This window comes from Ursus maritimus, unplaced genomic scaffold (assembly GCF_017311325.1).
Source record: "Ursus maritimus isolate PB19 unplaced genomic scaffold, ASM1731132v1 scaffold_13, whole genome shotgun sequence".
In the NCBI taxonomy this organism is placed as follows: Eukaryota; Metazoa; Chordata; class Mammalia; order Carnivora; family Ursidae; genus Ursus; species Ursus maritimus.
In genome coordinates this window covers 9,576,870-9,602,792 of record NW_024423675.1, presented here as the reverse complement: position 1 = coordinate 9,602,792, position 25,923 = coordinate 9,576,870, and the positions used below count along the sequence as shown (strand labels likewise).

Here is a 25,923-nt window from a genome sequence, read left to right as displayed (position 1 = left end):
TTTCCCTGATGATTAGTGATGGTGAGCTTACAACTGTTCATGCTCATGTCCCTGGGGGCCATTTTATATCTCTTCTTTGGAAAAATGTCTATTCAGATCCTTTGCCCACTTCTTAATCATAGTATTTATTTTGGGTTTGTTTGCTTGTTTTTTATTTTGTTTTGTTTTTTTGCTATTGAGTTGCACGAGTTCCTTACGTATTTCAGCTATTAATGCCTTAACAGATAGCTGTGTAAATATTTTCTCCCATTCCACAGGCTGTCCTTTCATTCTGTTGATCTTTAAATCCTTGAGAAAGACAAGTTACAGTTTTAAGGTTTCAGAAAAGGGGGACTCTGAATATGAATTTAGGGAGGTGGCAGAGGGTGGACAGGATAAATCTTCACAAAAAACTTCACACTTGTTGGTTTTGATAAACTTGGAAGATGGACAGGGTAAACTAAGGTAAGTAGGAGGCTAGGGTAGAAAGAATGGTCACTAGCAAGGCTGAGAAGTAGAAAGACCCTCAGGTGTGCAATGGAGGATGTCTGGAGAACAGTATGGCTGTAACCTCCAATGAACAGATGGGGGACCAAAGATGAAAATGGATGATAATGACACAGCAGGAAGGCGCACTCCACTCCGGGAGTCTGGCAAATGTGCAAGTGAGGAGCTCTGGAGGATCTGAGCTGGGGAGTGAAAGCTAACCACGCAGTCCTTTGCACAATGGTTTGCAAAGGGACAACGGTAGAGGAGAAAATGGCTACTGGAATGTTCTAGGTAAGAAGGAAGGAGGTGTCAGATTCAGAAAATGAAAAGATAGGAAAGGATAGAACCAAAGTTATCCTGACCCATCAAAAGGTGAGTGAGGTAGCAACCTGGTTAACCCAAAGACAAACTGTTACCTCTTCCCACAAGTAGCTCGGCAGAGCATGACCAGGACTCTCAGGTTAGTACAAGGAGTGAAACAGCTAAATGTTTACTGAAAATCTACTGCGTGTCACTAACAGTGCTCGGTGCATTATGTACTTTATCTCATATAAGTCTCTACGTCAAGCCAGTCCGAGAATTGTACTTTATGATCACCAATTTACAGATGGAGAAACACAGATTCACAGAAGATGACTCACCTATGCTTAGACAATAGAAAGAGGATTAATAACCAAGAAATATTAATTAGAATAGCACCTATTGGGCGCCTGGGTGGCTCAGTCATTAAGCATCTGCCTTCCGCTCAGGTCATGATCCCAGCGTTCTGGGATCCAGCCCCGCATCGGGCTCCCTGCTCGGTGGGAAGCCTGCTTCTCCCTCTCCCACTCCCCCTGCTTGTGTTCCCTCTCTCGCTGTCTCTCTCTCTGTGTCAAATAAATAAATAAAATCTAAGAAGAAAAAAAAAGAAAGGAAAGAAAAGAAACAAAGAATAGCACCTATTCGCCAGACACTCTGGGAAACAATGGTGAACAGAGACAAACACAGACCTGACTCCTAAGCTCTTCCCTTTCTTCCTTCTGCCCCTGCTTCCACTCATAAAAGAAGTGCGTGGTCTGAATTGGTCATAGCATTTGACTATTGCCATGTTGTGCTTACACTCTGATACTAAGCCTAATTTTTATTTTTTAAAAATCATTATTACTTGGCTGAAGAATGTTTTCACTTTTTCTTTTAAAATGTTGATAATTACAGGAAGCTACAGTCCTTTTGCTCAACTGCTTGTTACTTATATTTTAAGCAAGAAAAGCTAGTACCAACTCTCAGATCAACGTAAAGCAGCGGTTTACATCAAAACTCGGGCCTTCTCACTCTTGCAGTACTACCTTCCCTGAATCAAAACAATTTTGATTCAAAATAATCTGCCAGATGTCAAAGTACAAAGTACAAAGTCTGATTTATAGGAAGGTACTTAATTAACTTGAACAGATTACACTAGAAAGAAAAATCCATCAATAATTCACATTTTTTAAATATTCAGGATATTAAGAATATACATGGAATTCTATGACAATTAGAAAATAAACATTTATTGAGCAGTAAGCCTGAGGCAACATTATAAATGCTGTGAGAGATACAGAAATTACTAAAGCAGGATACTGTTTCCAGGTGTTTCAGCGTGGTAGAGCGTAAGACACAAGGAAAACAAACATAATGCTAGTTTAGGGCATGTGGTTGTTGGAAGACAATTTTCCATGGGTCTCTTCCATCTTTGCACATATTATGAGTGAGGCGCTGACTGTCCTTTGTTCTGAACTCTCTTTTCAAGGATATTTCTATAGCAAACAGCTTTGGAAGACAGAGTAGTGTCTCCCTTAGGAGTAAAGGGCAGTTTTGCTTACAGTCCTAGAAGATACGGTGCCTCTTTACAGAGCAAAGGGCAGGCATGCTTACTGTCTAGTATAATACTGTGTCACTCCAGAACAAAAAACAGACATGTTTCCGAACCATTATAAAAGATTTGGGTTTCCTGAACTCAATGATCCTCTCTGGTCAGGCAGTCCCTTTTGGGTACAGCAATGGAAGCTAGCCCTCTTCACGTCACCTCTGGGAACAGAGGCTCAGGGTATAGGTGCAAATGAGCTGAGACCCATAGACGGCTATAGCTATGAGTCATAACCTGTCTTTTGTCTCTGACTTTGGAGTCTCATGTCTTCTACCAGCATCTATGAAACTGTGTTAGGCTAATGTGCTGGCTTGCATGTAGGATAAAATCTCAGTCTTGATAGTTCTTGACAGCAGAAGGTTGCAAAAATGGCAACAAATTCATTCCCTTTCTGCATCTATGCCCTTTGGTATACTCTCTTACACTGACTCCGGGCTTGGCCATGTAACTTCCTTGGCCAACGGGACATCAGAAAACAGGATAAAAATAGAAGACCGAAAAGTACCTATACACTGAGGCTTATCCTCTTGCTGGCTGTTTTTAGAATTGAGTTGTCACATGAAAAAGCCCAGGCTAGCCTGTTTGTGAGAAATATGTGCCCAGTGTCCCCTACCACCTCAGCCAAGAGCCTCACAATCGCCAGACATGTGAACAGGGCCAATTCAGGTCATCCAGCCTCCAGCCAACAGTCCAGTTAACTGCTGATGTGAGAATGAATCCAGCATTGATCAGCAGAGCTGACTGACCGGAGGAACTATTCCACTTCTAGAGTTTGAAGTGGTTTGTTTTGGGACAAAAACTAACAAAAGGGGCAGAGGACAAGGCTAAAACTACTTCTAGTATAATCTCTATATTGCAAATGCCACAGGGCTCAGTATATGTGTGGTTAAATATTGTAACTCCAGCGCTCAACACTGTGCCTAGAAGAGAGTTAAAAGTACCAACTGTTCCAGCTTTGTTTTGGTTTCTCCATCTGACCACTCACTACAAAAGTCACTTAATTTTCATCTCACAGGCAGGTTGTGAGTTTACAGGAACTGTGTATGAATCCAGCAGGGCCCATGGTGAAAGGGAAAAAGCACCATTCCGTCCTCCAGGAAACATGCTCTCGTGTGTGAAAATCAGCTCTTTCACCTAATATCTGGCAGTCTGTGGGTGGGTCACTTAAACATATTGCACTTCAGGGACGCCCGCTGCCTCAGTCGGTTAAGCTTCTGCCTTCGGCTCAGGTCAGGATCTCAGGGTCCTGGGATCAAGCCCTGAGTCAGGCTCCCTGCTCAGTGGGGGGCCTGCTTCTCCCTCTCCCTCTGCAGCTCCCCCTGCTTGAGCTCTCTCTCTCTCTGTCAAATAAATGGATAAAATCTTTAAAAAAAAAAGAAACAAAACACCATATTGCACTTCAGTGTCCTTATCTGCATCATGGGAATAATAAAGCTTTCTTCGTGAGCTTTGTACACAGGTGTTCGTTATAAAGGAGGCACTCTCAGAGTATCCAGGCACTGAGAGATGAAAGCCTGGGAGTAGCAGCAGACACTCGTCCAGGCCAACAAGCGACAAGCACTCACACGCTTTCTCTCTCACATACACGCATGCACAAAACCAAACCATACCCCCAAATTACATTCAAAAGCCAACCGGCAGAGACCTAAGAGGAGAGACGCTAAGTAGCAACAGGACTATATTATGGTCTATAGGAAAACAAAACTTAGTATATTATGTTATTATAATGTGCCTGTGCTATACAGAACAACCCAAAGTGCGTTGTTTGAAAAGCCTCCTGAATAATATAACCTTCCTGGAAGATGAATGCCTGACAACGCGTGAGTGTATAAAATGGAACATTATATAAATGCGCCTAAAAGGTCACTTTTCAGATATTCTGCAGTTGAGAATTAAATCCCTAATTTTTATTCGTAGACATTTTAAGTACTTGATCCTCTACAGCACTAGGTCTCATCACATCTAAAACATTAAAAAAAAAAAAAGGCTTTCTTTTATGATTTGGCATCTTTGAAAATTCTGCTTAACTGCTAGTTGACAATTGAGTGCAGCTGATATTGTCTCTTAGACATCAAAACCGAGATTATTATTGGAACTAGACCAATCAAACCAACAAATCGCCCATGGGCCTCAGTTGGTTTTCTGTAGCATTTTAAGACCTTGTTAAGGGAAATTAAAAAAAAAAAATCACAATTTCTATTCTCATTTATATGAGATATGTATACAAAGTTCTTTTTCTACCACTTAAATCATAGGAAGTACTAAATAAATGGCATTTAGGTAATTATAACCATACTGTACATTTTAATCTTTAAAAAAAACAATAAGCATGCAAGGACATGGATGGAGCTAGAGAGTATAATACTGAGTGAAATAAGTCAGTCAGAGAAAGACAAATACTCTATGATTTCACTCATATGGGGAACATAAGAAAACAAATGATCATGGGGGAAAAAGGAAGAGAGACAAACCAAGAAACAGACTCTTAACTATAGAGAACAAATCGATGGTCACCAGAGGGGAGGTGGGTGGGGGGATGGGTGACATAGGTGATGGGGATTCAGGAGTGCACTTGTGATGAAAGTGCTGAATCATTGGATTGTATGCCTGAAACTAATATAACACTGTATGTTAACTATGCTGGAATTAAAATGAAATACAATAAAGCAACAAACATATCACCATATCTCATTAGCCACTGAAAATCAAGCTCCAAACTTCTATTAAACAAGACCACATGCCTTCAACAACACACACTTATCAACTAGAAAAGTCCACTAGGCCAACTGTGTCTGTCTCTGGAGCAAATAGTTGGAAAGCATTTAGACAAGAACATGCACACAAAATAAAAGATCAGAAACACTACATATATTTATGGACGTTTTAAATTTTAACAAATTGTTTTGCAGACTGTCCTTCTGATCCTGAATCCAGAAACATCCTCTTCCCCAGTTCACACCCCCATTAGGGGCACTACAATGCCACACTGTCTTACGGTGGGATGGTACCACACACCCCTGGGCTCAGATGCGAAGTCTGCTCTCCACTGGAGGGACATGCAGGTGGCCAACCCGGGGAGGATCCCACCAGAACCCCAATCTCATTCTGCCCTTGAAAGTCCCCCAATATTCACAGGTCTGGGGACTGTCATCTAATTGACGGTTGGTTGCATGCCACCTCAGGAAACTTCGTCATCCTCCGTGTATAGATATCTTACCAGAAACAAACAAAGGACCCCAACTTACCCGGAAATAGTCACTGCATGCTGCTAGGACTGCTTTGTGAGCATGGAATTTCTGTTCCTCGGCAATCAGGGTGATATCGCAGAGGATGCCATCACTTCTCTGCTGATTCAGTGCTGCCAAGACACTATCATTGTGAGATTCCGAGTGGCAGAGCCTCTGGCCTGTCAGCATTTCTTGAATACTACGAAAGAGAGCAATCACATCAACACTCCTCCTCTTGCCAGCCCCTGCCACCCCCGTGCGACCTCACCCCTCCAGCACCAGGGTGAGGGGTGCGGGTCCCAGCTCACTATAGGAATGGGACCTTCTTGTTCCCACTTCCTTCTATTATTCGCTTGCCCTCCTTTTCTCTAATTCTCTCTTTTCCTCACCCCCTCAGGGTGTCTTTCTCTATCCTACTAGTGCTTCTCTTTCTGAATTTGTGTTTTGGTGCATGTCCGTCTGTGTCTGTATTGGCCCATGTCTGTGGGCCCGTGAGCCTCTGCTTCTGGGCCTCGGTCCCCTCCATACGTATACATCTCTGAGGGCACAGCCTTCTCTGGATGTGCATCTGGATGTGTGTACCTCTGTGACCCCCACTCCCAACTCTCTAATTCCTTCTCTAGCTCTGTACTGCCTGTGTGGGGTTAGTTCAAGTTCAGAATGTCACCACCATCATGCACTGATCTAACACAGAATCCGCAGGACCTAGAAGACTCATTAGAGATACAGGAAGTTGCCAAGTCTCCCCACAGGTCACAATACTACATTAATAAATAAAACAATACTCAGTAAATGTCGGTTAGAGATAAAAGGGCTGCCACTGACCATTTCATGTAAAAGGCAATTAATTAAACCACGGCAGATGATTACTAAACTTGGGAAACTATGTACCATGGGAGAACATCAAAAGAAACTTCATGGTAAATGAAGAGAATTTGAGGCTGAAAGTAAAATATATCTATATTATCAGCCTTCAATCTCTGCATGTGGTCATTGTACTACATTTAGGAATGACTATACAATTTTATTTTTTGTTCTATTTTTTGAAATTGCTAAATTTACTCCTTGCGAAATTTAGCCCTGCACTCCTTAGCCCATTTTAAAATATTCATCCTATGTCCTTTTAGAACTCCTCAGTGAAACCCCAGATCTTGCCAAAATAATGTGGAAGTGATGCCACAAACACAGAAGGCACCCTGAATGTGTAGACAGCTATGAACGACGCCAGCCTAGATCCACGAATAGAGTCTCCACAGCGCTCTAAAATCTCAGAACTGGCATCAGACCAGGATGGGGGCGCCGCACCAGTCACAGGTTACTCCCAGAATGAGAACAAGGGCCATCAGGCCCTGCCTCTGGACTCTTCTCGAAGCTGAGGGAAGATACCGCGGGGATGACAGACATCGTCTCATCTCTCCTATCCTGACGACTCCTGCATCCCGTTCTTCCCTCTGAATGTGAAAGAGCCGCTCAGGGGAGCCAGGGAGTCGCCGCTGGCCTCGTCTGCGTGGTTAGTTTATTTAACAGCCTCTGCCCGGCCCGTGCTGCCGGTTGGCTGGTGAACTGACTGCCCTTCAACACAGACCACCACCTGCAAGTGAACCAGATGCTTCCCGTGAGACGCACGGTACAGCCCCGTAAGCTTTACTGGACATCTCTGACTGGGGAGCCTCAGAAATGTCAGAACTATTGAAAGAAAAAAAAAAAGAAACTTGACAGGAGGTGATGATATAGGAAGTTCTCGTGGGAAGTGGGAGGATTATTTTCAGTTGAAATGCAGCAGCGAGTTTTGAAATGGTTACTGTCATCGAATATTCATCTAGAGGCTCCAGCTACCGGCAGACATTTAAAATCAGTAACTGAAAAGCACATTTAGAAGCACAAGTAACTTTTTAATACAAATTTCTATGCAAAGCCTGGAATGGAGATTGATCAGCATCACTCAATTAAAGAAACAGGGGAACAGAATAGTAACAGAAATATCATATCAGCTAAAGTAAAGCTTTAGGATAGTTTTTGAAAAATCTTTCTTAAAAGGATGACATTTTTATATGTTTCACAAACATATGTTCCTATGTTCCATGAAGCAGTCTTAGTGATTCACTTAAGAATCCTAACAACTCAGTGAGGCAGTCACTATTCTTATCTCTGTTCTACAGATAAGAAAACCAAAGGTCCAGAGATCAGGCATTTTGAAAACCTATCGCCAAGAACACAATAACATAATTCCCCTGCTTAAAAAAAAACAACAACAAAAAAGACAAAACAAAACAAAATGATAAGCTGTGAAGAAGATCTCAAAAACCTCTGATTGCCACGGGGGAAAAAAAATCACAAAGTCCATATTAACTTTGTATTTATAGTATCCATAGTTATTCCAAAATCAAAGCTGCCTTTGAAAAGGATACACAGGAAAATAATAACATGAGACAGTGAAAAGAAATATCTGAAATCGGGCTTCAAAAATATTTATCTTTGCACTGCAACTAAGATAAGTTTGGGGAGAGAAAACCAGATTCTAATTATTACTCACTTACTTGAACCACTCATTGCAAATTTATTTGAAACACTCATTACTTTTCTCTCTTTTAATGTCACCTTAAATGCTAAATAAATGTATTTTAAAATTTCATTTTTAGTGGAACAGTAGAATATGTTAAAATAATTGCCTTAAAGTATTTCCTTACTCATTTTCCAAATATAGTGTCACAATTCGTGTCCTTATTATCAAGGCTGAATCAGTATTTGCATTTCAGATATCTATTGACAGCGAATAAATCCCACCAGGNNAAGAGCAGCTGTAAACTGAAATTTGGCAAGGAATAAAGGGCTCAGCTCTGAAACAATGGTGATGCTGCGCGATTTCACAGGATCATTCAGCTGGGCTTGAAATAGTCAAGCTTCAAGAAAACAACATGCTAAATATTTAAGGCAACACTTGGCACAAGATCCCAAATATTTTGGAACCAATATGTTAGGAATCTTTAAAAGCAGAAACAAATACTCCAACATTTGGCAAGAAATAAAGGCCTATTAATCAACAAGTCTTTATTGTATTCTGAAAGTAACTTCCCACTCAACTCTCAGATGTAAGTCTGCAAAAGACTTCAACCCTCTAAATGGTAAAGCATGTGTGACCATGGCACACAGCTGGAAAGTGGCCAGCCCATCTCATGAGGGCAAGGATCGAAAACAAGGGAGGAGGTGAATCAGAGACTATAAAGGACTGTGTCTAAAGTAAGATGAGCAGATACATGCTTGCAAATGGCCCCGTGGACATCTATAATTTAGAGCAAATTAGCACACTCAACTTCCCAACAATGTCCCTCCATTATCTGAGAAACAATGATGAAGGAAGGAAAAGATTATTCCTAAAACTTCCTAAATTACTGAAAAGCACCAACATAAAACATGAAGCACATTTCCCAAGGGTACACAGATTTGAGTGTCATCCTAAAACTGGGAAAGATCACCCATGGAAGCAATGTTGCCACCTTAAAACACACAGGTAAGTGCAGAAGGTGATCTGGCTTCCCCAGGTCAACCCTAATAGTCTTTCCTCTGAGGGATCTCCTAGAACTACACTGTCCAGTACAACAGACACTAGCTACAGGTGGCTATTGGCCACCTGAAATGTGGGTAGTCCAAACTGAGATGTGTTGTACGCGAGAAATGCAGTCGATGTCAGGCGAAGTATGAAAAAAGACTGTGAAATGTCTCATTAATATTTTCATATTGATTCCGTGGTGATATAATAATATCTGGGGTATACGGGTTAAATAAACTATATGGTTAAACTTATTTTACCTCCTTCCTTTTACTTTTTTAAAATGTAACTACTTGAGAATTTTTAATCATTATGGTCGTATCGGACAGTGTACAAGTTCCCGGGGGCCCTGTCCCTCATTCCTTTCCACCTGAACTCTGCAAGGGCTGCGCATCCCATCAGGCTGCCGAGGAGCATGGCTGTTCCTTTGTCTCACAGGGCACAGCCTCTGGGGTACAACACGGGAAGCGCCAGACTCTCTGAGCAGCAGGTTGCTTCCTCGTGGTGCCAGGGAGCATCTGATTGGCCACATGTCCACGTTCAATAATGGAGATAAATAAACGAGCTCTCAGGGAACAGGATTATTCATGACTTCAAGTCTTTAATGTTCATTCTGGAATTGGTGGCAAAAACGAAAAAACCAAATGCAGAGCATGATGTCCATAACATGGTACACCCTACTCAGAGCGAAACTCCGCCAGAGTGCGAATCTCTGCTTCTAGTCCACAGACTTGACGTTTTTGATCATAGAAATCTCACAGGGCCTCACTTACAGAAGGCAAATTTTGACTGAGTTCAGTCAGTTTTTAGGACAGAAATTCCAAAACAGCTATCTGGGTTTTTAAACATCTGCATTTCAAATTTTAAAATTCAAGTCAATTTCTATATCATTGTATACCTACGATATATAAAATACATGCAAGTAGTTTTCAAGTAAGGCCACCAATAAAGTACTACATACTTATAAATCAAACGTGGTCAGGTAGCATAAAGAGATTCATTTCTCCAAGAGACTACACAAGAAAGAAAAGAATGGAAAAGCTGATAGTACTGAAACTCTTCATGATTATCTCAATTCAATCTATTGAGGAATTATCAGGTGAGTACCCTAATCACTTCAATTCCACAGTCAAAATATTTCTACACAAATTAAAAACATCAGTAGTAAAACAGCCCTATTATTTAAGTGGGCAGGCTGTTAGCCCCATAATGGAACTCAATTTTCTTTTTTATGGAACACTTTAAAATTTGTAAATACCTTAAAATGAATGCTAAACAATTAAGAGCAATGGTCACAATAATAAGCAAAGAGGACACAATATGCTTAGAGGATGATTAAGAAGTAGTAAAGATTATACAGAAAGGAACTTAACTATAAATGGTTTTGTTTCATTCCTCCCTTCATTCATTCACTCAACAAACATTTATTTATCCTATGCCAGGTACTGTGCTAGATACTGGAGATAAAATGGCGAACAAACCAAACTTCGTAGCGCCCCTTGCGGAACACTCAGTTTAGCGCGGTAGTTACACACTCATCAAATAATATGGCCTCCCAGAAGAAGTAAAGTTGGAGCTGGGGGATGAAGGATGAGAATGAGTTATTGTGGCATAAAAGGGAGAGAAGAGTTTTCCAGATGGGAGAGAACAAGTGCTATGTATGATCTCGAAGTAGGAGGGAGCATGGCCCTCACACAGAACGTTAATTGTTCAAACCCTGAGGATGGGGGGAGGGGGTGCAGGGTCTGGAACTCAGAAAAGGCTTGGCTAGAGGGGTAAATCTGGGACTCATTTACATAGAGAGGGTAGGAGAAGCACACCTGTGTCTCCAGCAGACAGTGCAGAGACAATCAACAGTCAAACGTAGCTAAGAAGAAAGATAGTATTCAAAATACAGAAGGATGGCTGGGCTCTGTGGTGGGAAAGGACTGCCCTTTGAGTAGCAGGAGGGAGGGAACAGGCGGACCAAAAACACATATTAAAACTCTTAGCATTTTTTTGGTTTGTTAATATAAAGATTTAGTGGAACCAATCTCCACTGGACCATGTAGCCATGGAAACAAGGATATCTCGGTTCATCTGGGTTGGGATATTGTCAGGCAAATGCATCAAAAATGCAGGAAGCAAGAGAAATTAAGAATTTAAAAGAGCTGTAGAATCTAAACAAGATAAGAAGGGAAACGAGGGAAAGAAAGGGATGATGGGTTGGTAGAAAGTAGCAGGGCCGGTATGTGAGACACTGCAAAGAGGTCGAAGTACAACCACGGTGGGGGAAGGTAAACCAGCAGGCTAGACAGAGAGGAGGTCCTGGTAACAGTAAAGTGGCTGATCTGTTGGGGGTTCAAGGCCCAAGGGGGAACCGTGGGAGTGGATGGCTCACTGGAAGGAGACAGTTCTTGGAGCTAAGCAGGTTGAAGATCCCAGGTCACCAAATTGGACAGATTCTCCACGCAAACACTGAGGAGACTGGGAAATTGTAAAGGGTTTGTGACGAGGAAGAACACTGTAAGCTGGGTGCCAGATGCTCGGCAAAGGAGGGGAAATGACCCTGACAACAGTGGAGAGGAGAATGGGGACGAGCCAAAGAGCGCTAGAATGAGGAGGTCTTTGTTGTGTTTTGTTACTGTTGCCTTCTCAGACAACCGACTTGAGGAGTAATGATGGAGAAGCAAAACTATGTCCCAGGTAACAACAGCCTCTCTACCCAGACCCCAAATACATGAGATGTGAGGAGATAATAATGTCACACTTGGCAGGGTGACAAGATAAGTGTTGCCTCAGGAGAGGACAGGTCTCAGTGAAGTCAGCAGGTGAGAAGAGCTTTTCAGGGTGATGGTGATGGTGATGGTAGAGCAGAGCATACAATCATGGTACGACGGTTCCTCAGGGCACAAAGGAAGTCTGAAAGGTGAGGAAGGGAGGGAGCCACATCACAGCAGGGAAGGAAAGACCCTTAAGAGAGATGATGGTGCAGTGGAGGACAGAGGGTGGTGGGATCAGAGTTGATCAATAAAAGCAGAGATGGCAGATTTAAAGTAAAAATTAATTTTGAAACAAACACACATAGATCCTGGTAGCCAGAAATACATCGCTTGGCTGAGGTGGTGGCAGATACCATGGTCTCTAGGGTCTACGGTCTCTAGGGGCCATATTGGCTGGATAACTGATCTAGAACAGGAGTTCTCAACCTCCGGGAGACTGACATTTGGGGCCAGATTGTTCTTCACTATGGAGAGTTGCCCTGCATACTACAAGGTGTTTAACAGGATCTCTAGTATCTAGTGACTAGATTCCAAAAGCACCCCCAACCCCAGGGACCACCCAAAATGTTGGCAGATACTGAACAATGTACACTGAGGCACAGTCATCCCCCACGGAGAACCGCTCATCTAGAGCAAGACTCAGAGCTGTACCGGCTGTAGAAGGCCTCCCTCCACTTCCGAACGTATTTTTGGAACTGCTCAACTCTAACAGCTTCCTAGTTGTAGAAGAAAACTGGTCTCATCATTTCACAGACATACCCAGGTCCTCATTAATAAAAAGAAAAGTATTTCCTATGTCTCATACGTCTCCTATTCTTTGCTCTGACGCTCCTTTTGACTGTTGCCTCAGAGGATAACAGAGACTTGTTTCCACAAAGAATATTAAAAAAAAAAAAAAAAAGAGCCCTGTGCTTTCTAATTGACTGTACCCTCAGCTTTGGGGAATGGGCCAAGTTCCTTCCTGTCCCAGAGCATTTCGCCAAGTCATCCCATGATTCAGACCTCAGATTACAGAGCCTTCTTCAGGAAGGCGCTTCCTCATTCTGTCAACCCTGTACTTTTCCTTCAAAGCACTTTTCACAATTATACTTGCATTGTTACTGGGTGTGATTTGCTTACTGTCTGTCTCACCCAAAGAATATACATTTTATGAGGGCAGGAACCTTATCTGTTTTATTCACTGATGGATCCCCTGCATCAACGACAGTGCTTGGCTCAGTATCTGTTACATGAATTATTAAAAGAAAACGTTATGAGTGCTCTGAGAATGCATAATCACACTCCCCGAAGTGACTGCTTTCAAGGGGATGACCGTCATATATAAGTACAGCTATCTGCTTCTTTTTTAAATCATATGCCTTTATAGAAGCATACTTTTTTTTTTTGAGATATCCCAAATAAGAAAAGAATAAGTCGTCTCATTCAAAGAACCATGAAATGTACCTAGTTATGACCAGTGAATAGATCACAGTGCTTAACCCATGATACTAAACTCACACACACTCTGACAGGTTTGCTTAATTCCCCCAACTATGTGTTGAGCCCTGCTCTGCACTCAGCCCTGGGACGCTCAGTGTGACCACGACAGGGCTCACGACAGCAAACAAGGAAGCATCCTAAGGGCCAACCTCAGGCAGCGTTCAGACGGCATTCTCCAGCTGGGTTCCTCGGGATCTCGGCCTCAGCAGTTCACAAGCATTCCAGCTGAATAAGAGGACGAGAAAGAAAAGCACAGTGAGTGAAAGGCACAAAAAGCACACTCTGGCCTTCATGATGCGAATCCTTTAGAACCCCAAGGGTGCACCTGCGGGAGCTGTATAGTCAAGATTCAACATTTCGACTGGATGCTCTTTAATAAGCAATGGTTCGGGATGTTTTTAAGTTTCTCACCTCACTGGAATTTCAGGGACTAAATAGTAAAATGTGTCCGAGAACCAGCAATAGCTAAATTAAGGGTTACAGTAAAAATTAAAACATCAGATGGCCAAAGGGAAAAAATAAGATTTGATAAAGCTACAAAGGTCTTAACCACAAATACCAGTTGACTTGCCCTTTATAGCAATTTTACTTTTCTTCTAAACATGAATATTATGAATAAATGAGGTTAAAATCGAGTGTGTCTTGGCTAAGTATTTACAGAAAGATAATTTTCTTTTTTTTAAAGTACTTTGAGTACCTTTTTTTTTTTTTTTAAGATTTCTTTATTTTGGAGAGGAGGGGCAGAAGGCGAGGGAGAGAGTCTTAAGCAGACTGGGCGCTGAGCACAGAGCCCAACACGGGGCTCGATCTCATGACCCTGAGACTCCGAAACCAAGAGTCAGACGCTTAACTGACTGTGCCACCCAGGTACCCCCAGAAAGATAATTTTCTATTCAAGAAGCAGATTTCTGAAAACTAGATGAAAAAACAACATGTAGAGAAGATGACAATTAGCAGGAAATGGAAAACTGATTCTTACAGGAGCGTTAGGATTAGCATAACCGGAAATGTACAACAGAATGAAGTCGTCTGATCTGAAATAGCTCCTTGGCTACACAGGCTCTCTTCATCCCACCCCCCACCTCACAGCCGGCTCCCAGCCTTTGTTTTCAGTCATGGATATAACTCTAAACAGAAAAGTAAATTATTTGAATAGTCGGGGACGTGGTCCACAGCTATGCTTTACAACTCGCATTAGTGAGTCTAGCTCCCGTTTTCTAAAACACTCAAGTGGCAAAATTAATTCTAATCTGGATAAATCTTAAACAGGCTCCCTTCTGTCTCAATTTTATTTTGAAAAGTGTAACAGGGGAAAACACTTAAGAAAGTAACATATTAAACGGCACCTATTTCTGATTTGTATAAAAGAGAGAGCTATGATTTCCAACCTAACTAAAATACAGTATTTGTTCTATTGCTGGTATGCCTATGCAGTCATTCATGTGGATATACCACAATTTAAGTATCCCATTGCTCCTCAACATTAGGTTGTTTTGAACATTTTCATACAATTACATTTTTTTTCTGGTTTTCTTTAATTATAGAAAATAGTATGTCTAGACTTTCATTTATTTCTAATTTAAGTTTTGACAGACCTAAAAATGAGCATCATTTTCAATTGATCCAGTATGACTGAGCAGTACAGAGGCTCAGAATAATTCAAGGCACGTTGTTTAATTAGCCGAGAGACTTTCTTAGCAACCTATCGCTGCTACAGTTTCTTTCCAGAATCTAGGTTATAAACTCCAGGCTCTTCCAGGCTAATACAAACACTAACAGCGATGGACACTTGAACTTTAAAATGGCAAAAGAATATTATTACAGAGAGGTGAAAAAAAAAAAAAACAACCCTTATCTTTTTGAAAGTCTTGTAAATGCTCCAATAACTAGACAATAGGAGAACAAGAATCCTGAAAGTTAAAATAATCCAAAATTGAAGGACACTTTTAACTTGGTATTTTTTAGACATTCCAAATATAATTAGAAATCATAAGATGAATTAAATTCCCTTGCTGTTTGGAGACCGACTCACTAAATTAGCTCTCCTCAGAAATTATCTAATGGGCATGTGGGTGGCTCAGTCAGTTAAGTGTCCAACTCTTGATCTCAACTCAGGTCTTGATCTTAGGGTCATGAGTTCAAGACCCACACTGGGCTACACAAAAATAAAAATAAAAATAAATAAAAGAAGCTATCTAATTAGAATATTCTATATTCTACAAAGTTTAGTGAAATGGACACCATTTTAAAGGTGAATTAAAATGAGTTAAAGAATGAGTAGCCTCTGAAAAGGTCTATTGTTATTTATTATTTACTATTCTTACCATATATTATTTACTATTCACCATATATACTTATATACAATTGTGTCCTTGGATTATAATCTTGGTTTGGCAAAAGTAACATTTGTTTTTGTATTTTAAGTTTATTAGCTATACCTTGTATTTTAAGTTTCCCTTACATGAAGTGTGTCTGCTTCACTCAGCCAGACCTCTCTCCCTCCTCCTGCTTCCTTGCATTTTTCCTGGGGGGGGGGGCAGGGGAGGGGATGTGGATTTCTTCCTAACTCAGGGCGTTGACCTCTTCCCATAAGGCCAAGGATCAGTTTCCTGCCTTTCCCCTCCTCAGAATCCAAAACCGGATTCAGGGCTAGAACACCCTGGCAGGGCCGCAGGAGCAGAACGATAAGAAGAAAGGCTAGCATTGCTCTTCAGGTATCTAGCTCTTAGGGCGGCTCACAGCCCATTAGAGGTATAATCACAAGCCCAAGGGTAGTGCTATATGGATTGGAAGCATATAAGGTAGTTCTTTTTCTGTGAATTAAGAGTAATTACATTCAAGGCCCCTTTCTGAGCCCAATGGCATCAAAGGACCAGACTATTCTGAGTTCTAGAATGTACTCATCTCAGCCTCCCATATGCATGATCCCAAAACTACAAAGGTAACACATTCCCCTCCACAAATGAGCCTTTGTGATCACCTACGTAAAGAGCGTGAGACTCTGACCTACTTCCACTTGGGACAGAATGCTCCTTCCGGGGGCGCCTGGGTGGCTCAGTCATTAAGCGTCTGCCTTCAGCTCAGGGTGTGATCCCAGGGTCCTGGGATCAAGCCCCGTATCGGGCTCCCTGCTCTGCTGGGAGCCTGCTTCTTCCTCTCCCACTCCCCCTGCTTGTGTTCCCTCTCTCGCTGGCTGTCTCTCTCTCTGTCAAATAAATAAATGAAATCTTTAAAAAAAAAAAAAAGAATGCTCCTTCCGGCCTTGCCTCACTCTAGGGACCAGCACTCCTGAGGTCAGACATCTGCTCCCTTGGCTCGCCTGTTCCCTAAACGGGGTCACACATGTGTCTACCTCAAGTCCTGGGCATCCACCAGTTAGTCCAAGATCAAATAAAACCCCTAGGGAACAACCCCCTTCATCAGTGCTATACCTTTAGGATAGAATTCAGATGCAGCTTGCTCAAAAATACCTCCGAAGTTTTGGAGATTTTTTTTTAATGATTCATAAAACAAATATTTATTGAGAAACTACTTTTTTATGTTAGGCCCAGAGCTGAGCTCCTAGGATACAACAGCTAATACATGAGTTTCTCCTTTCATAGGGCTGACAGTGGGCCATGGTGGACAGCATGGAGTGGCTTGAGAGTATTTTAGCCTTCACAATCATCACTGATCTCTTCTCAAAGCCATCCCGAGTAAGCACACCACCCAGGGCATGGCGTGCTCTGCCCCACAAACACAGCCTCGAGACCCGCTCCTAGCCCTTTCCTTCTAAACAAAAGGCTGTCCTCAGCCCCATCCCAGCCACTGCCAGGGCCCACATAATTCATTCTTTCATCATAATTGTGATAAATGCAATGGACTTTATGCAGTTTCCTCGTCCTAAAAATAGTAACACCTCCCTCACACTATTGTTGTGAGGGTTAAACCGAAATTCTCAGAATTTCACATGTCACGTGATGTTAGCTGTTATTATTGCTGTTGTTTTTTGTCATCTATGATTGATTATTGTTTTAATATAGGAGAGGACTTGGCTCATCCTGTGTAATCAGAGAATGGATTTCCCTGAGAATGGAACATCTGAGCTGCTCTCTAAAAGATCAGCTGGGGGAGGGGGAGGCGGAAGAGTTGCTGGGAGGTACCCTGGGCAGAGTCAACAGCCTGTGCAAAGGCCCTAAGGCAGAAAGAAGCAGGGGCCTATTAGAGGCCTGGTGGCAGGCCACACAAGCAGTATTAAGAATACGGGTCTCCGGGCACCTGGCTGGCTCAGTCAGTGGCTCTTGTGACTCTTAATCTCAGGGTCATGAGTTTGAACCACACACTGGGCAGAGAAATTACTTTTTAAAAAAAAGGAATAATGGTTTCTATCCTAAAATCAGTGGGAGTCTACAAAAGGTTTTAAGCAAGAGACTGGCATGATGAGATCTGCATTTTAAAAAGATGGTTCTGGCTGTAGTTTGAAGGTTACTGGAAAGGTGCCAGAGTTCCCAAAGGAACAAAAGGGAACGTCCTACTCTTTGGCCCACTGTATAAGAGTAATCGCCAGTTTACAAAATCAGCCTTTCCCGAACATCAAAACCCCTCTGGTTTCCTGCCTGAGGGATAGCATCTACTTGCACTCATCAGCTATTATCCTGACCAAATATACCGAGTACTTGTCTCCTGGGCCTTATACATGGCTGGCACTAACTCACTGGTTGGCTGACATTGAATTCCCTGTTCAAGTGGGCCCAACTCTCCCCTTCAGTGATCGGTAAGTCCAGTGCTGGTGTCTACGGAGAAACCTTAAGGTAGGGAGAAAGAGAGACCAAGCGTCAAGTTCCTTATCTCACTCAACCATAGTCGGTCTCCTCACAGGCATGAACTTGGTACTTTCGTAGAGTGGACACCTGGTACTGTGCCTCGGCCTCCTACAAGGTGCTGTTGGCAATCAACACCTCCCACCACCAGGCCTTCACTGACTGGTCTAAGAGACTGGGCCTAACCCAAGCTCAGCTAATCAGAGCCCTTCTCTGGGATTTAGAATTGGAACCATCAGTCTCCAGATCAGTGGGGCTGCTCACTTGCAAACAGAAAACAATACAGGGAATGATATTGGTGGCTCTTTTACACTAATCCCACCTCTACTTAAAATTCTGACATTTTGCTTATCATCAACTTTGAAACATGGCATTAAAATGTTATTTACTTTGAGAAGATGTGGTAGATATAGATAAGGGAATAAAACTCAGCCATAAAAAAGAATGAAATCTTGCCATTTGCAATGAGGTGGTTGGAGCTAGGGAGTATTATGCTAAGTGAAATAAGTCAGTCAGAGAAAGACAAATACCATATGATTTCACTCATATATGTTATTGAAGAAACAAAAGAGCATAGGGGAAAAAAGAGAGAGAGTGGCATAAACCAAGCAACAGACTCTTAATTGCTGAGAACAGACTGCTGGTTACCAGTGGGGAGGCGGGTGGGCGATGGGTGAAATAGGTGATGGGGCTTCAGGAGCGCACTTGCTGTGATGAGCACCGGGGGTTATATGGAAGTGCTGAATCACTAAATTGTATGCTGAAATGAATATTACACTGTATATGTTAACTGGAATTTAAATAAAAACTTAAAAAAACACAAGTTAATATATGAACATTTAGGGGGATATTGCACAATCTAACTATGATAATTGTACTTGATTAAACGTTGAAAAATATCAAGGTCTTACTGAGACCAAAATTAAATAATCTTTTAATCTGTATAAATCTCATTTAAATAAGTGAACGTAAGATACATGCTTATTGTATAGAATTTAACATTTTTATCTGCTTAGCAAAAGTTGAAGCTGAACGGATGATTTATCAGGTGAAGCAATTAAACCAGATATTGGTAGAACTGAATAAATGCTCCACAAACTTAAAAATCCGTATTTTACCTGGATCACTGAGTTCTCCAGTACTCTCTTAAATTCTGCACCTCACCTGTCTCACCTTAGTCTCAGCTCTGTTTTCTGCCATGTGGATTAGGAAACCAAGAAAGTAATTATGCAGGGAAAAGCAGCAAGTATACAGAGAAAAAGAGGCAAGAGACAGAAAGAGAGGACATTCTGGATCTTCCATGCACCCCCCCCCCGGCCCCATGGGGGCTCACAAAACAAATCAGAGCCTCGTAAAAAATACCTTGTTTATTTAAGCTAAGTCAACTGGGGGTGAACGATCCCCAAGAAATTCAATTAAGGTCCTACATAAGATTTTGTTTGGGAAAAAAGGGAGGAACCTCGCTGCTTTAAAAACACAGGAGACACACATACTCATTTATTTTGAGCTTCTCTGAAAACCTGACCATCATTTAAATTTTAGCTATTGCTTCTAGGGAAAAATGCACTCCAAACACTCCCCAGAAACCAGGGTTAGATAACTAACATACGTATTTTTATGACATTTAGTGTTGTTTCCTCTACATTCTTTAAAAGGCCAAGCTCCTGAAGACTCAGTTTTAACTGGTTTTCCACACAAATTCATTATATGAGGAGACAAATGCTATTTATGCCTGTGGCTTAGTGGTCAACCACTGAACGTATAAAGATATTATTTTGGTAAAGAGAGAATTTACTGACATCACTAAATATCACTTAAAGGCATGAAATATATTTATAAAAATCATTAAGAAAACACATGCTTAAATTTTAAGTATGTTTTGATCAGCTTCCTGGCTCAGCTTAATGAACTTGGGAAAGAAGGGATTTCCTCTGCAGCATAGCTACTATAAAAGCACAAGGCAGATAGAGTGCTTTCCACTGATCAGTGTAAAGATGGGCTGCGATACTTCTTAAAACATGCAATGTCCCCCAAAAGAGTAGTAACACACACTTCAGTCTTTGTAGCTAAAAATACAACCAAATAAATGTAGCTTGCAAACACAAAATACAACAAATACTTTATAAAATGGAGCCACATTCTTACATCAACCTGATGTCATGTGACCAAGGGCTAGTTACTTAACCTTTTTCAAATCTCCATTTTGTCATTTTCCAAAAATACAGATAATAGCACCTTGTCACAGGGCTGTTAAAACGCATGGCACATAAATCACAGGGTCTCAGTAAACATCAATGTGTCTCCCTTTATTATACATACAAATATGAATCGCACAGTGAATTGCTCAGGTGGCAGGTATGCAGGGGGACTTTTACTTTTGTTTCATTTTTTGCTAATGTAGTTTGCATGCTAAGTATAAATTTTTTTTAATGTCAAAAATATGTATAGCAGCAATCCTCCCAAGAATGTTCTGTAGAATACCCGGCAGCCTGGGATGATTCAGGGCCCCACTCCAAGCTCTCCAGCAAAAGCTTGCATTTACCTCGGGAAATGCAGCAAACACTTCTCAAAACTACAGCAATTCTTTGACATATCAAAATTATTCATTGGCCTCACGCCTAGGAAATGTTCGTTGGTAGAATCCCCTCTTTTACTGGTTTCTTTGCAAATACAATCTGCTTGGTACGTAAGATTGATAAGGTTAAACCTTTATAGTTTTATTTTCATTAAAATGTGTCAAGGTTGCCAGAGCTTTGCTTAGATTTTTTTTTTTAAGATTTTATTTATTTATTTGACAGAGAGAGAGACAGCAAGAGAGGGAACACAAGCAAGGGGAGTGTGAAAGGGAGAAGCAGGCTCCCCACTGAGCAGGGAGCCTGATGCGGGGCTCCATCCCAGGACCCTGGGATCATGACCTGAGCCGAAGGCAGACGCTTAACAGCTGAGCCACCCAGGCACCCCTGCTTAGATTTTTTTGAAGTGAACATTGAAAACATAGTATTTTCAAAGGAAAAAAAAATATTATTAAACCATAATAGTGTGAAAGGGAAAAGAAAAAAAAAGTAAGTATCTTACAGGTTACGTGGAAAAGAAAGGCCATCTAGATAGAGTAATCTAGGTTAACATAACCAACAAACATAAGATATTAAAAATTAAGCTACCTTAATCACACCAATTAAGTGTACTTGCAAAGAAAGCCTAGATGAACTAGTCTTGGTTAATGTAATCAAACAAACATAACTAAAAATTAAGCTACCTTAATTACACCAATTAAGTGTAATTAAGATATACACTAATCTTGCCTTCAGCTCAGGTCATGATCTCCCAGTCCTGGGATGAAGCACTGAGTCAGGCTCCCTGCTCAGTGGGGAGTCTGCTTGTCCCTCTCCCTCTGCCCCTCCACCCCACTCATGCTTTCCTCTTGCTCTCTCCCTCAAATAAATAAAAATAAAAACTTTATAAAAAATAAAAAAATAAAAATACTTAACAAGTTTTAAAAATATTAGTTATTCTTGATCCCAGCAATTTATAGTAATTAAAGGGAAGTATCACCAGCTTTTTTTTAAAGGGGGGAGGGGCGGGGGGCAGGGAGAGAGAATCTTAAACAGGCTCCACACCCAGCACAGAGCCTGACTTAGGGCTTGATCGCAGGATCCTGAGATCATGACCTGAGCTAAAATCAAGAGTCGGAGGCTTAACCCATTGAACCAGCCAGGTGCCCGTCACCAGCTTCCAAGCAGGCAGATATAAAATGCAAGAGATAAAGAGTTGGTTTATAGGAAGAAAGCCAAGAGACTTTTAAAAATATGAATTATAGGTATAAGTCTTTACTGTGAAACACTAGTTACATTAGATGATTCTTCAATAAACTAAAGGGCTTATTGACCCCAATCAACAAATTATATCAAGTTAATACATCTTAAAAGGAAATGTTACTTCTAAGCATAAAAGAACTACGACACATGCAACAGTCTCAATCATTATTTTATTAATTTATTACATATGGTGATAATTTATCTTTAATGCTTATTATTTCATAAATTGGTATATTTTTAATACCAGTAAATTAGTATATTTTTCACACCAGTACATCACTGTGTGGTATTTAATAAATAAGATTAGGTATCCCTTTAGTCTAAAAGGCAAACATTTAAGGGTACCCCACTGGCATATTTTCCTATATAGAATAATCATTCCTGAAAATTAACAAGCACGCTTGCTTGCCATTTCAGAGAGTAAAGATAACTAAGCTCTCCCTCCAGTAAAAAGAAGTGAGATGACTTAACTGTAACAGAAAAGGTCTAATGTGTGATTAAAGTGCAGTTTACTACCTAAATACAAATTTAGGCCAAAAGAAGAAAATTGCCCCATTCTTACAAAACCTTACAACCCTTTTAATATATAAAATAAAAGACTTATCATTTAGAACATAGTCCTGAGATTATAACTTTAAGAACTTTCTATTAAACAACTGCTATTGTAAGTTTTAATTAAAAATAATTCGATGGGTGCCTGGGAGGCTCAGTTGGTTAAGAATCTGCCTTTGGCTCAGGTCATGGTCCCAGGGTCCTGGGATCAGGCCCTGGGTTGGGTTCCCTGCTCAGCGGGGAGTCTGCCTCTCCTTCTCCCTCTGCCCCTCCCCGCCCCCACTCATGCTCTCTGTCTCTCCCTTTCAAACGAATAAGTAAAATCTTTTTAAAAAATTAAAGTAATTCAAAATAATAACCACTTTGCCTACTACCATGAGCCAAAAGCTTTCTTTGACTGCTCTTACACTAAGAAGAACTTTCCATGCATAATCTCATTTAATCTTCCCAATAACTTTATGTGGATGATATTATTACGGTCACTTTATTGACAAGAAAACTGGTGAGTGGGGCGCCTGGGTGGCTCAGTGGTTAAGCGTCTGCCTTTGGCTCAGGGCGTGATCCCGGCATTCTGGGTTCGAGCCCCACATCAGGCTCCTCCGCTGGGAGCCTGCTTCTTCCTCTCCCACTCCCCCTGCTTGTGTTCCCTCTCTAGCTGGCTGTCTCTCTGTCAAATAAATAAATAAAATCTTAAAAAAAAAAAAAAAAAAAAAGAAACCTGGTGAGTAACTCACCAAAAGTGACAGGACTGGGAAGAAATTGATGGTGCTGGGGATTAAATCCTAGTCTGTCTGACGCCAAAGCTTGCAGTCTTCATAATTCTGCTCTACTCCTAAACCTTATCAAAAACCATAAAACTACTACTTTTACCGACATATCGAAGATTGCAATGTATAGATTAGGTGAAAATTGTAGAAGACATATAATCGGTAAGTTCTTTACAACATAAGAAGATACAATTATGTATGTAATGATATGCTGAGTTATAATCCTATGAGAGAGGGAAAAAATGTGAAATATCTTTTGCAGATGGATCTCACCAAAGGCTGCCAGGTGACAGCCAGTGTAAGCTGGCCCTGCACAATCGTCCCAGATAAATAGATATTTGTAAAGGAAGAGAGCAAACTCTATAAATTAGGGAACACCCTGAAGCATCAATTGTTTTAAATAAGGTGACGGACAGGTAACCACACCTCTAACAGGAAAGGAGAGCCAACATCCATGAAGGATGGGGGCAGAGCTTCCCAGTCTTCGGCGCTATTTAATGTCGACATACTTGAAAGCAAAGCATCTACAGCCGTGCTTGGAACACAGCGGTCCTCAAACATTAGTCTGACTCTCCTTCCCCGCCTCCTGGGTGGAAGTATCCTGGATGGAGGGTGCACTCGGCAGAAGTACAGATAAGAGCAGAGCTGGGAGAGAAACCAAACGTGCTGGATGACACAGTCAGCCTCAGGTAGAATCTGACACAAGGAGGTTAACAGGGATCAAGAAATGTTCCTGTATTTCATTAAAGAAACAATTATCAGAATGGAGGAAGGAGAGCTCAAGAGTCACGTGAGGAATCTGCACGACTCTGAAGAGCTGTCAAAAGAGCACGAGATAGAAGACAATTCATTAATATTTTCAATATATAAAGTATTTGCGCATCAATAAGGAGAAGATGAATAGCTCCATAGGAAATAAAGGACAAGAGCGTAAACAGGCAAATCACCGAAGCAGAGACATAAAGGAACAGTAAACATAAAAATGTTCTCTCTGGTTAGTAATAAAAATGCAAACAAATCAAAAGTTGCCATTTCCTACCAATCGCCTTGGTAAAGAATGAGGACGGCTCATGGGAACAAGGAAAATGATGCTCTTATCCACGTAGGCAGGTGTTTAAACGGGTACTCATTCCAGATGGCGATCTGTAAACCTGTATCAAAGGCCTTAAAATGGGCACAACCTTTGATCTAGAATTTCCACATCTAAAAACCCAACCTATGGAAATAATCAGATAAGTGTGCAAAGGTATATGTACAAGGGGGTTCACTGGAGAATTGTTTATGTGAGCAAAACTTGGAAGCAATCTGTATGTTAGGGATTGAGTTAAATAGCATTTATCCTTCAACTGAAAACCAAGCAATAATTTAAAATGATGATGTAGATACATACATAACATGAAAAACTACATGTTTTAAGAGAAAACGAGTAATAAAACAATACGTATTGTAGTATGTAAAACTGCTTTTGTAAAAATACATATTTTAGATATTAACAATTATTACTGTCATGTGCAAGATTTTAAAACTTTTGGTCATCTGTATTTTTCTAATGTTTCTACAATAAACATGTACTTTAATGTGCGTAATTAAAAACAAGGGTAAACAAGAAAAGGAGATTTCTATTTGTGTCCCAATTCAGCACTTACCAGGCATAATAACTTAGGGCAAGTCAATTATTTCCAAGACTCCGCTTCTTCATATACGACATCGGGACAATAATAAACTATACCTCTCGGGGCCAGTATGCGGTAAAACTAAAAGCGAAAAATCACTTTCAAACTTGATAAACATTGGTTGTTCTTACTAGCTGACAGAAAGTCCAATAAAAGACACCTCATGAAGAGACTGGAGAGGGTGCCTGGGTGGCTCAGTAGGTTCAGCGTCTGCCTTCAGCTCAGGTCACGATCTCCGCAAGTTTTGGGATCGAGGCCCATGTCTGGCTCCCTGCTCAGTGGAGAGTCTGCTTCTCCCTCTCCCTCTGCCTCTCCCCCTTGCTCATGCTCTCATTTGCTCTCTCTCTCAAATGAATAAATAAAAATCTTTAAAAAAATAAATAAATAAAGAGGCTGGAGAAAGAAAAATTGCTAGGACCCTCAGGTGCCATCAGGAGAAGGGTGGGGGACATCGCGTGTGGCGGTGCAGCTGTCCCTCAGCACCACGTTACAGGGAGGCCATGGTGATGATGAAGACGACAGCGCTCAGTGAGTGTCCAGCACAGAAGTGCTTTCCTTACCTTCTTTAATTCATTAGGCCTTTTACTATCCCCTATGGATCAGATCCTAAGGCATAAAGAGGTCAGGTAATTTGCTGAAAGCCACACAACTGGGAAGTGCTGAAACCAGGCTTCCAACCCAGCAGGCCGGCTCCAGAGGTCATCCTCTAAAACACAATTAATGCTAACAAAGGGAATATATTCCAGAACACAGTCACACCCTGAAGTGCTGGGAAGATCAAGACCAATAGCTGTGAGCACAAAGTACCAGGGCTGGAGAGCTAAGACAACATCAACCCCAACTCGAAATGAAGGAAGTTTCCAATAATCGAAAATGTCCAAGGAGGGACGCCTGGGTGGCTCAGTTGGTTAAGCGTCTGTCTTTGGCTCAGGTCATAATCCCGGGGTCC

At 41.3% G+C, this 25,923-nt stretch overlaps 1 protein-coding gene across 2 annotated transcripts in view; it reads right to left on the bottom strand.

Annotated features, from left to right (window-relative positions):
* Positions 1-25,923, bottom strand: part of KLHL32 (kelch like family member 32) — a 254,364-nt gene that overhangs the window by 195,598 nt on the left and 32,843 nt on the right. For both annotated transcript variants that reach the window (XM_008705018.2, XM_040627558.1), the window contains exons 2-3: positions 13,518-13,593; positions 5,599-5,779 (exon numbers count right to left, since the gene is read on the bottom strand). In XM_008705018.2, the coding sequence (XP_008703240.1) occupies positions 5,599-5,779; positions 13,518-13,540 (204 nt within the window). In that variant the 5' untranslated portion in view covers positions 13,541-13,593. The remainder of the gene's footprint in view (positions 1-5,598; positions 5,780-13,517; positions 13,594-25,923) is intronic.